At 37.0% G+C, this 13,286-nt stretch overlaps 1 protein-coding gene across 1 annotated transcript in view; it reads left to right on the top strand.

Annotated features, from left to right (window-relative positions):
* The window catches only part of POU6F2 (POU class 6 homeobox 2), a gene marked incomplete at both ends in the record, with an annotated part of 321,727 nt that overhangs the window by 132,116 nt on the left and 176,325 nt on the right, over positions 1-13,286 (top strand). Inside the window, 2 exons of the mRNA XM_082479713.1 lie at positions 2,512-2,603; positions 3,546-3,774. Coding sequence (XP_082335839.1) covers positions 2,512-2,603; positions 3,546-3,774 — 321 coding nt within the window. The remainder of the gene's footprint in view (positions 1-2,511; positions 2,604-3,545; positions 3,775-13,286) is intronic.

Here is a 13,286-nt window from a genome sequence, read left to right as displayed (position 1 = left end):
TGCTGTTTTGCTGAGATGCCTGCATCAGATGGAAAGTGAGCCAGAACCAGCAGGCAGAGCGTTCGAGCACTGAAATAAAGATATATCATCTGTGATGAGTGACCATATGAAAGGAATGTAATCCTAAGTGATTCCAATTAGTACAATGCAAAAGGAAAGGAGTGTAATTAATTTTGGCTTTATGGTCCTGTATAACCTACTTGTACTACATATAGCTTGAGAGACGAAATATTGCAAAATCCTTAGGGTACAGATAACAGGAAACAATGGTTCTTAGGATAGCTGCACCATGGAAAAAAATACTAAAGCACAGGCGTATTTCTCAGAACTTCTTGTTTATATTCTGAAGTCAAGCTATAGTAATTGCAATAAAATCTAATTCTAGTGAATATTTGACTCCAGTTTTGTTCTTCTTCTGGAGCTTTTATAGGACAATTTAATGCCATGACAGATTATTAGGAGCTTGTTTTAATATTAATTAAATCACACACAAAGGTAAAATCCTCAGCCCTTAAAATTGCATAAACAAAATTGATTTATAAGATTTGATCTTAATGGGGAGTGATACATTCATTGGTATTGAGCCTTTGATCTAATATCACTGTATACATACAGCTGTGATGAGAAGATTAAAAAAAACCCATAACAATATGTGGAAATTACCAAAGGTAAAATTGTGTTTAATAACATAGGGCTTTGTTTTGTATCAGAGGAATGCATACTGAAGGAAACCTATCTTTGGTCTTAGGGATGGCAGCAGCATTAGGATTGTAATGCATTTGAAAGAAACAGTTTGCACTGAATCTTGCATATCTAGTTACATTTCTTTCTTTTCAAGTAACTCAGATGAGTAATTTGCACATAAAAAATTTAGTGACTGGGTCTCTTTTTGCATGTTATTAGGCAATTGTTGAAGTCCTCACCGATTATAGTAGGTCAGCTTATTCTCATTATTAAATGAGTGGTCATTAAAATGCCAAACATATTTTTATAGAATTCACTTCCTAAAATGTCAGCAAGTCTGTATGTTTTTATTAGTTCCAAATCAGATATTTCGATAGACCATTTGTAAGTATTCCCAAAGCAACGTCCATTTCTGACTTTTTGAGATCACACAAAAATATTACAAATTAATCAGATTTTCAGATTTTGGCATAATAACTCTGCACATTTATTGTTTAATCCTATTCTAAAATTCTGTTATGATTGACACCTTGCTGTAGAGATAGAAGTCAATTGAATAATATGTAGCAGTCAATTTTATTTGTACCTTAATGTGCTGAAGTATTTTTTTTTCACATTTCCATTATTTATAAGTCTGTCCCCTTGGAGAATATATAGAAGAATTTGTTTTAAATGAGCTGATAATACCCTCTTTAAAATTTATAAGTATGACAGAATCGTATCCTTTTTCCTTACCGCGCCAGGGTGTGCCAATAAACTGGTTCTGAATTATCTTGCACTTGCTATTCATAGGACAAACATTGGAAAAGAGCATCTTGTTAAGGTTTACTTAGAACAGAATTTCAACCGCTCATCAGAAAAAAATAACAGAACAGGAGCTATCGTAACAACCAGAAAACCTGACGCCGTTGCCAGGGTTTCTTTTTAAGATACCACAGTACTCTTGCAGCTACTTTTGATACTTGCTGTCATTCTTTCAGCTTCAAAGATAAATGGGGCCTGATCATGCCATCAGCGCTGAAAAACTTTGTGAATCAATGCAAGTCCTTCACCCAGAGGAAATGGAGAATTGGGACGTAGTTTTGAAAACACCTTGGTACTTTCTTGCTACTGATAGGACATTTTTCTTTCTCTTTTTCCTTTTCAAATCTGTATTGCAGACTTCAGCGAAATCCAGTAGGGCTGGACTCTGTTCTGTGTTTAGCAAGTCATTAGTGCCCAGCATATAGTTCGATTGTTGGATATTGATCATCTCAATAAATGCTAGAAATCCTTGGTTTCACAGAATTTTGCTCACTCCCCACGTGCAATTTAGAAAACAAGCTGTCATTTGGAAGCATACCTGTTTTCAGTTTTTACAGTGCCTTTTTATTGCACATAGTACAGCCTTTGCTGCCTCAGTAAATGACAAAAGAAAATACTTTATTAAGATACAAAGTACATGTGACTTGATTGTTTTTCTGATAATTTTTGCTTTCAGAAATTAGAGTGGCTGATGCTCACCTAAGCGTAAAAAATGCAGTTCCCACACAGGCGGAGTGCTCATGTACTGTATGTAAATTGATGTATAATGCAACCCACATTAGCTGGGTTGATGATAGCTTCAGTTTCACTGCTGTCAGATTTTTGTAGCTCTTTGAATGAGTTGCCTGGTCTGAATGAATGTTAGCATAATTTATGCAGCTGATAAGTGATTTGAGTGCTTGAGTTATTGATAAAGCACTTTAACATATCATTTTCAGCTTGATGTTATGTGACATCAGAGTAGAAGGTAATGTGGCAGTCCCCAGGCTTGAAATTAAAGTCAATCTGCTCTTTGGATTTCAGAGGCCAGAGGAAACACAGTGCTGCCTGACACAAGCCCACCAGACCAGCACCAACCCAGTCAGTCGCATCCTGCATTCCCTGTTGGGCCTCAGGTCAGTATCTTTCCTTTCAACTAATCGAGACGTGCAATTTGATGAAAAGTAAATAAGTGCAATTGATCATCTTTGATCTGTGTAATGTAGAAAATGTGATTCTGTTTGACTGCATTTAGTGTTACAAAAAGGCAGTGTATATGTATCATGTGTATGTTTTAAAAGTCATTTGTTTGGAAAGATTAGCTTTCTGTATGTTTTTTTTTTTAAATAAAGCCTGAACAATTTTGCATACTTAGGAGGTTAAATTATTTGAATTTCTTAGAGAAGTTATTTTTTAAATACTGTCATAATTTAATATTAAAAAGCTTGTGCAATTTTAATGCAACCTTACTGGCTCTGACAGTTTTGCCTGTCTCACATTGGTCCTGCATTAGTAAAGACATTTCATTATCTTTTATGCCAGGTATTTATTTTCTTTAGAACAAAATGTAGGCATAATAGTATGGCACTGTATAACATTTTAAAAGATTTCCCATATCACTTCACAATTTTATACAAGTTCAGCCATACTCTAAGAAGACATTCAGTTTTCTTCTACTTCCCAGGACAGTCTTGATCCATGTAGCCTCTGGTAATTGTTACTGTAGTGTTTTCCGCTTTTACCAATCGGTATATAACTGCGAAATTTTGGGAGATGTTGGCATTTAGGTACTCGTAGGCTAACTTGGGTTAGGCCTTCTTGCGTTTATAAATTACCTTCAGTGCATATGTTATGAATTTTCCAGTCTAGGTTCAACTTGGATTGCTACCGTGCTATATGACTGTAAGGCTTACAGCTTCAGCCTGTCAAGTTTGTCAAAATGTTCTGTGTTAGTGAAAATGTATGCTTTTAGATATTGGAAACAGTGCATGTCTATAATGGGACACAAAAGTAGTTATAAGTGTGTAATACGGGGCTATGCACAGTAAAATAGGCTTCCTGTTTGTGTTTTGTTACAGCCATTACTGACAGCCCAACAGTTAGCCTCAGCAGTAGCAGGGGTGATGCCAGGAGGCACTCCAGCCCTGAATCAGCCGATCCTTATTCCTTTCAACATGGCTGGGCAGCTGGGGGGCCAACAAGGACTCGTCCTAACTCTACCTACAGCGAATCTCACCAACATCCAAGGACTGGTAGCAGCAGCTGCAGCAGGAGGCATCATGACTTTGCCATTGCAAAATCTACAAGGTGAGTCATGTTTAGCATTTTTCTAATAGGTTCTTTTGCCTGTTTGTTTCACTTTATCTCTCTCTTTTAAACCGAGTGATCTCTTTTTCCAGTGAAATGTTGCTCTTGATGCGTGTTGAAAGCTAATACCTGGATTGGTTTTGAATAATTGAGAGATACTGAAGGGATATTTGCATTTTTATACAAATAGATTGGAGGTTGGGTCTTAGAATCTGTGGGTCAGTAATGTAAAGAACTTGAAAGATTAGGCTTTGGTGTCATCAATGATCAATGTTCCCTACTCACAGTTCACTTTAAAACTTCAAATGACAGCATGAAGACAAATATTCTGTTTCACTACTGCTGATTAGGGTAGCTGAACAAATAGGGGCAACTAAAAATACAGTATTTAAAACAACCCTTTTATTATAAAATTAGAGTTTTCTGAACTGCCATCGGTGTCCTGGATAAGCGTTCTTCTTCTTGCTGCGGGATGTCTGCTTTATCAATAAGGTTCTGCCTTCCTCATCCAAGCTTTTGAGGGAGTTACATGACTCCAAAGTCACAAGCAAAAACTTCATCTCTGTATGTATCCTCCCCATTGTCTGAGCTGTACCATAGTTGCAACAGTTCTACCCTAAGATATCTACTGCCTTCTCCCTGTGATCTAAAATCAGACTGAAAAGCAGTTCTATAAGATCCCTGTTCTTCCTTAGTATTCTCTGCTGTTCAATCAATGTGTCTCACACTGGTCTCTAAGCAGGTAAGATATAAAATACAGATGTTTTTATTTACTACTCCTAATTATGTTGATTGCTTCTCAGAAAGCAGTTCCTACTGAACAGAACTGAACAAAGTATAGCACGATAAGTATTAGCCATTATCTTACAATAGAATTGTTCAGCTTTAATGGAAGAGGATGGTAAGGAAGTGATTGTCCAGTGTGAAAGTGATAAAGGTGTGAGCAGGAAGTATCAAAATTAAGCTTTAGCTCTTTCAATTTATTTTTTTTATTTTATTTCTTCCTTGCTGACGTAGATTGTAGGAAAAGTTTTCTTCAAAAGGAATGGTGAATTTTTTAAAATGAATGCTCTGCACTATGCCCTGAGTACTTTTTAGTTATTAAACTCTGGTGGCTGCTGATTACCAGATGAATTGTTTGAAGCACCAAATCCTACAGGTTGTGAAACAGAGAAAAGGAAGAGACAGCTCATGTGTTGAACAAACTCCCTTACAAACCGCATGCATAGTACTCTCACCTGTTGGAGCAGCTACTTGCCTTTACCTTGTGCATGTTTTAAAGTTTAATGTCAACAGACCTCTCTTATCATAGTTGTAAATGGTTTTCACTTTAATGTTTAAAATAATGTCTCTCTCATACCATTAAGCTGCACTGAAGAACCTGTCATTCATAAATCATAGATGAAAAGGACACACTAATGCACAAATTTTGCTTGTTTAAAATTTGAGAGTGCATGTAAAGTAGGGAACTGGAGATTAAAAAAATAATGCGGGAACAGGAGCGGGTAAAAGCAGATATAACAAAGTGAAGGGGAAGTGGCTTTTTAGCGTAGGTGGATGATGAAATCTTAATGAAGAAACAGGCATTATAAAAATGTATCCTTCCACTCTGGAGTGCTCCAGGTTATAGTTGCTAGGTATGTAGTATTATAAATAAACATAAACTCATGCAGTTCTTACGTCATTTATTCACCCTGTGTTGCAAAGCTGGAGGGTAAGGATTAAGCCAGGCAACCTTTGCTCTTTAGTTTAGCCATGGGTGTCTAATAGCTAGCTAAAAGGTGTAACTCTGATGCCAAATAAATTTTGCAAGCAATGACCTTACCAGATGAAAAGGTTTGATCTATAATCTTTACTGGTGGGTAGAAGCATGGGATCAAATAGGGACTTGCTGGAGCATCAGGTACAGTTCCCTGTCTATGCACACAGTCGCACCTTCTGTAAAGTAGCTGAAAGGAAAAGAACCCATGAGTTCATTTAGTTGTGTTGCTGTTTGTTGTCTTCTTTACCTTTCCCTCATGATCCTCTAAGCAAGTACCACTGCCCTCATTATTCGGAAGTGAAACTGATATGCAAAGAAATGAAGTAACTTGGTCAAGACAGCTCTTTAAGAGCCCTGAATCACAGTTGTAAGCTTCTGTTGCTTCCTATATAGCCCAATGCATGTGTGAATGAAAGTAGGAGTCAGGTAAGAGTACTGTGTTTCTGGATAACATCTTTAGCTTTGTGGTATTATCAGTTCCATTGAACCTGATTGACTTCTGGTCCCTGTATTTTGTGGTTATTTGAAAGATAATAATAGAATGTGTGTTCTGTTTTGTATCCAGCACTTTTATAGGTATATGCATAGAAGCCCATGTTTAAACATAGTTTTGGTAATTCCTGCCCTTTGGGCAGAATCAGACCATATTCATCAATTTCCATGTCTCTTAAACCTCATGGTGGCATGGTCACCCTAGATGACTGGGGGATATGTTTTCATACTGTTTTCTAACCTGTCTTATTACCCCTGTTGTCACGTCTGCTGTCCCTGAATTTCCAGTGCAGTCAGGCGTAGATGTCCACAGGTCCTGTAAGCTGGGTCTTCTCCTGTCTCTTTTTTCTTCTCTTATTGGTAAACTTCTAAACTTCATCACAAACTACCCCAGCTAGGTAACTCAAAAGACACCCTGAAGACTTTTTGAATAATGTATTAATTCAGAAAAGTTCTGATCTAACCAAGTACTTGAATTCATACTAAATGTTGATCAAGGGAGTAATCCCACTACATTTTGTGTGATCCACACATATGTTTAACTGATTTTCTTCTCAGGGACTTTTGGGTCTGGTTCAGGGTGATAAGTAAGAGAGCTCAAGGTGACTGGATAAAACAATGAAAACCCTTGCTTGTGGAAAGAGAAAAGAGCGTTCAGCGATAGGAATCATAAAGCAGACGAGTATTTAAAATGTGAAAACAAGAGTTGCTTTAAAAATTCAAGACATTGGTAAAATGGAGCGATTAATGATATGGAAATTACTCACACAGTATAACTTATTCAGTGAAATTACCTATTCTTCAGTTGTCAGTTACTTATAAATAAGTTGGGTTTTTTTCCAAATGTATTTGTGTTAAATTGTTCAGTTGCTATATGGTCCTGATCCACCACTAAGTCAATAGGAATTTTGTTGCTGTAAGAGCAAAGAGGTTTAGACTGTCTCTTTCAAAACTGCTTTTCTTGATACATACTTGATTATTTTCTGTTCGTTACAGTATGTCATTTGCCATACACACTGCTATACCGTATCTATTCCCTGAGCAAATAAGTCAAATGTGTGTGAACAGAAGGAAGAAAGGTGAATGTGTAAATTCTTTCTGTGAAACTTACAAAAATATGTTTTCCCTGGCTCCTATTAAGGAAATTTCATATGTGCAAGGAATATGCAAAGAATACAATTTACTGAGATGCCAGAGGGCTGGTGCAGAATAGAGCCATCTGCTTTAGAGTAAAAAGAAATCCCTGAACATAACACAGATTCACCTATGGAACTTTGGCTTTCCACCAACAGTTCTTTGAAGAAAACAATAAAATCAACAACCGTAGCTTTTTACTGTAATCCACTAAAAGCACTGAAGATAAGAGTTTAAAAACCATCCAAGAGAGCTGTTGTCACGAGAAATTTACACACCTGTTTTCCCCTCACCATTTCTTAGAATTACAGCTGGAACACAGTTCTGCTTTTCTAACCAGCAAAAGTTTTGAAGGTGTCACAATTGCAGTGGTGAGGTTGTGAGAAAGAAAAAAGTGAGGCAAGTACTCTACAAGGCAGTGTGTTGCAGATCTGTTGCTTTTAGTCCATTGTTTCTTGGCCTGTCCTTATTCACTTAATGCAGACACTCTGCCAGCTTCCCTCTTATCCAAACTGGTTTTCATAAATATTCAGCTTTCCGTTTTCAGGAAACTTTTTTCTGGGCTGAACAGTTTCAGTTTCTGCATCTCTGTTGCCAGGTCAGATTTCTCTAGGTTTTGAGGGGAGTGTGCTTTTTTTAATTTTAGTTATCCTTCTCAAGAGTCTCTCCAAGGGACTAGTAGTTGCTTAATCTCAGACTATTCAGCAATGCCTGGGAGCTGATATTCATGGAAAGATGTTCTCTCCTTAAGCCCATCTGGTTTTTATGTCTCAAAGTCATATTTCTGTATATCTGAATGGAAAGACACCTTTTTTAGGGGCTGAGTTTGTCTGTCTTCTTTTCTTAATATATTTTTTAGCCCCCCTGTTGATTTCATGTTGAAATCACTGAGAAATGGGAAAGTATTCCAGGGCTGACAAGTTGCTAAATGCTGTCCTCTCATTTTGTTCAGTTTTCCATGACAGACAAAGCAGTTTTAGCTAAAAATGTAATGTATTTTAGCTATCCTTTTAGTATAGTATACGTGTTCAAAATGAGAAGAAACTATCGCGGTGTCTCAATGCGAGACATCTCACTGCTGGCCACTTGCGCACCATGGGTAACAATTTGGTAGTCTCTCTGCAAAGGGTTGGCCCAAATATGTTACATCACATAGCAATGGCACAATGGTGTTTTAGATATCTCCACTGACGTGGAGCTTGAATGACACTCAAACCTTGGAAAAAATCAACAATTTGGAGATTCAAGCCTCATGGCACTGAAACTTTATGTATTTTATTTCCACTACACATTGTACTGTTCCTAAAGTGGATGTCAATAATTTATTTCCAAGCCAGAGTTTCCCAATCTTGAGTTCTGAAAGAAATGAGAACAAACTATCTCCCCAAATCATTAGTGAAAGGCTTCAGTGCTGAAAGGAAGCCTTGCATGGCTGAAAATGTGAAATCATTAAATTACATTATTTAAACAGCAGCAGGTCATATTTTAGCTGGAATACAATGGAAAGGGAAATGTATTAAACCTTTTGCGAACTAGGAGACAGTCATTAAAATGCACTGATATGGGTAACAATAGACATAGATGAGGGTAAAAAAAATTGAAAAGGCTTTTTTTGTGTGTGACTAAAGACAATGGTAAAGAAAAGGAAACAAAGTATTGTTTACATTTATTAGATCTTGTTTCATCTGAACATAGGTTTGTATCATTAATTGTGCAACAGATAAAGTAAACATGCTCTTGTCTCCATTCCCCCATGTACGCACACCTTAAAAATCAGAAATCAGAGAGAGATGAAAAACAAAAAAGAGACAGAAGTAAACTACAAACCTCAATTGCTTACTGATCTAGAGTCCAAATTCCACTTTTTTAGAACATTTTCCCCTTTTAACTAAAGTGATGCAGTCCCTATTCATTTGTATTCCCCTTCAAGTAACATGAAATAGCTTTCAGAGTCTACAGAAAGGCAGCGTTTCACTTATGTATTTTAATGAGCACCAATGTCAGTAATAATCAAAATGATGTTTCACTTAGAGGAATAGTTTATTCCCAGGTACTTCTGCAGTGTACTAACATAACCAGAACAAGAATGACAAGAACCAAGAAAAGGAACTGCACTCGCTAGCAATTTCTGTGAAGCCCTCAAACCAAATATACCTCCTCTATCACTGTATAAATGGTGCACATAATGCAGTCACTGTGAAGGGTTCACTTACACAAAGAAGGGGGTTGCCACCTCCTAAGACTACCCTACCTACCTTAATACATGGAAAGAAATAGGAGAACTTTGTGCATCCTTAAGCACACTGTGCTGTGCACAGAGTGCCTATGGATTAGCAGCCACTAGAGCAGGTTTCCTCAGGCTAACAGCTGTATCCCATCCAAACTGTGTTGTAGGGGAAATTAAATCATAGGCAAAGATCCCTAAAGATGGGGTAGGTAGGAGGTTTCCTGTCTTCATCTGATCTCCCAGGAAACGTACTGTTTGGGAGGCCTAACGTTTGCTTTTGCAAGAAAGGACAAAAACTGCTTTTCTGAAGGTAGAAGGTCCTTTTCTGGGCTGGTTTTTTTTTTTGCTTGCTTGTTTGTTTTTGTTTGTTTTTTCCCCACCGTACAATGCTTCTCCTGTGGGAATGCTGTGGCCCCATGTTAATTGCTTATCTTGTTCAGTGGCAAATTGCTGCCTTCACAGAGGGAATGCGAAAGGTTCACGGCTTTATTAGTTACTAGTTGTTTATTGATCACTCCCAGTGTGTTAGCTATTTGTTGTTTGGATTTTCTGCCCCATAAGTTAAAGGCCTACTGTCAGAGACATTAAAATGCAATAGTCTTAATGCTTGTGTGCTCTGTTGTTGACTTCCACCCAAAATAGACATCAGACATGCCTATTTTTTCATTACTGATAGTTATGGAAAAACATCAGTGAGGAGTAATGATGTGATCTAGGTCAAATTAATTCTGAAATCAAAGTGTTCACACCTACTTAAACCTTGCGGGCCAAATTTTGGCAGAGTCTAATTTTCCAGACCTGTATGCCAAGAAGCAGATGGGAAAGACAGAAGTAGTCTGCTCCTTTCCAAAGTTTCCACCAAAAACCTATTGGTTAATTACCCTCTAGCAGACATGACGACTAGGCTAGGAGTTGTTGTGTGACTAGTATGCAAGACCTGGGCATTTCTGGGAATGTACCCCTTTATTCAGCCCTGACTCAGACTGATACTGCTCCTGGCAGGAATATTCTGTGTGCAGGATTATAAATGAAATTTCTGTCAACCAGAACATGGATGCATTTTAATGCTGCTTTTAAAGTATATCTTTGCACCTGTTTCCAGGAGCCTTTAATCTTCTTCTTGAATTTAGACCGTGACAATTTAAATTAATGTAGAGAAAACTCATTCCAATAATGTTAAGCACTTAACTTACTGTAGTCTTACAAAAGCCAAGAAATTTCAAATGCAAGTGAAAATCCTAGCTAGTGTTTGTCACTCCGTTCCTCACCTCTGCATTATAGTATACATGCTACATGCACTGGCAGATCACGTGCAAATAGGTAGGTACATCTAGATCACATGCAAAAAGATGGGTGCATCTATATGGTATATGCATATGTGACTCATATGCTGATCCAAGACTCCCTTCTGCAATAGAGTGAGTTATAGGAGGATTACCAGAATGGATTTTCAGCCTTCACTCTTAATTTCCTTGCCTTAGTGGATTTAAGTCAGATATTTATAGTCTTTGTGGTTTAATTTCCTTTGTTTTTCCATGGTGTTTGTATTAATAAAATCCCTATGATTCATGTTTTAAAAACTCCCTGGATACAAACTTGTGTTCCTGATATACCAGTGAGATTCTAATCAAGCACATATATATTTAGGGACTCATAAAAACAACAGAGTCTTTATTGACCAACTGGGTTTACAGGCATTTTTAATAGTGTGAATTTTGAATGTATGGAACATACAAGTTAACCACCTGGGAGCCAATTTTTTAAATGAAATTTCTTTAAAGTCTTTGTGGTTCTGTACCACGGAAGCACACACCTCCTCATTTTTTGGAGACCTCCTCTTTTTTATCTTTTTTTTTTTTTAATTGTCATGGAAAGTTCTGAAGATGTCCTACAACTTTTTTATTAAATGCCTCAGGTGTATGCATCTTGAAATATTTTACAGCAGTTTTTTAATCTTTTTTTTCCTTTTTTTTTGAGAAAAAATATCTGTCTGCTACTGAGATTACTCTAGCAGTGGGAACAGGACCTGTCTAGTAACATCAGCAAGGATGAAAGTGAAACTCCTTGGGTTTGCTTGTCCCTAGATCTCTATGCAATTTTATGTCCTTTGAGTAGAATTCTGTGCTCATGGAGATCTTCCGGCCTAATTCTCATTTTGCTACCAATACCTGAAGCTGCTTTCATTCCTTGAACGTTTTGTCTTTACAAGCCTGTTGCTCTGACAGAGGTAGCAGAGAGCACAGACACAGAAGACCTTTGTTCTGCTCTGCTCTCCACCCCGCATATCCCATGAGATCTCTTCCCACCTATGAATGAATGTGCAGATAGTTAGGGCTGTGATTTCCTACAAAGTGGCTTAAATCATTACTGTTAGATGCCTTGAGCTCCTCAGACACAGTTAGATCTTTGTGAAATGTCCTGAATTCTTAAGTTTTGTCCTGTCAGTCCTAGAAGAGGCTAGGCTCTTTTTCAGTAGCTGCAATAATAAGGTGCATTTTCCTTATTTGGGACCTACAGTGACCTCTTTCAGCCCACAGAATGATTGGAAGTTTCCACCAAGGTTGGGAAGATCCAACCCAGTATGGATTCCTAGACTATTGCCTACTATAGGATTTTTTGCTTACTTATTTTAATGTGAATATTGCATTTAAACTTAATCAAATGTAGATTTAATATATCTTACAGACTATTCTTTCACCTGGTTGTGTTTCGTTATGATAAATTATGCGATGTTAAAAAGAAATCTTCAGCATAGAGACAAGTTTCTCATCTCACTTCCATGATTAATTCCATTCAAGTCAATTATGATGCTTTGGATTCACATAATCTGATCCTTGGATATCTTTCCCTTTCTGTTTCTCAGGTCCCATTTCAGTCTCTTGTCCCGTTCCTCACCCAGTGCTCTTTGTTTCTCTCCATCTGTTATGTTTCACCTTGTTTTTTTAAAGTTATTCACAACCCAAATATTCATGAATCTATTTTGTACTGTGAAGCCGATTTCCCATTACATCAGCAATAATAAATGAAGAAGAGGTAAATGTCTGGAGGTGATAAACCTGTTGTAATTTTCCAAGTATATTGGGCCTCTGTATTTTAGAACATGCAGTTGTAACAGGACATGAATCCTGTCTAAAAAGCAAGGAAATTATAGCAGTACATTTTCAGGAAATTCACTTATTGGCAGCCTGAAAGTTGTTTCTTTTATTTTGTTTCTTTTTAAAGGGATAAAACCTCTCAAGATCAAATTTTGTTCATGTTCTCTGAAAACTGTATGTCTAGCAATCTGAACAGAGCAATCGCTTCCAGATTCTCTCTTTGAGATTTTAGATTTTCCTTTCCCAAATCAATTCTTGTGAACTGTAAAGGTAGACCCTGTTCCCCTCCCAGCACTGTAGCATCTTTAAAAAATACTCAGCCCCAGCTTTTTTTTTTCTCCTGTTTATTTTACTGGTAACAAAATCAGTTCTTTAAATCTTTGTGTTTCTCTGCTTTAGCGGGAGCAGTTGTTCAAAGTTACATCTTATGAAATTGCATCTATCTAATATGAGCACCTTGGCCAGTTGCAACCAAAATTAAAAACATATACTATTTGTTCTCTTTGTCAGAAGAATATCATTGGTTGTAAGTGTAAGACTTATCAAGTGTATCTTTATGCATTTATGTTCCCATGAGTGCCATTATTTTAAAATTTCTTAGTGGTATTTATATATATTCAGCGTTTGACATCAGATAATTTGAGTTTGCTATGTTTGTGAGATAACTCACAAGGGAGAAAGTTGTATTAAATAAATAATAGAGATAAATTTTATACTTCCTTATATTTCAAAGCTAATGCAGCTAACTTGCAGTGGAATGGTAACATGAAGACACAGTGCTATAATATGATTGATTTGTTTT

This window comes from Vanellus vanellus (assembly GCF_965231255.1).
Source record: "Vanellus vanellus genome assembly, chromosome: 2".
Taxonomy (NCBI): domain Eukaryota; kingdom Metazoa; phylum Chordata; class Aves; order Charadriiformes; family Charadriidae; genus Vanellus; species Vanellus vanellus.
The sequence above is the reverse complement of the archived record's forward strand: the minus strand, read 5'-3'. Positions and strand labels throughout refer to the sequence as shown.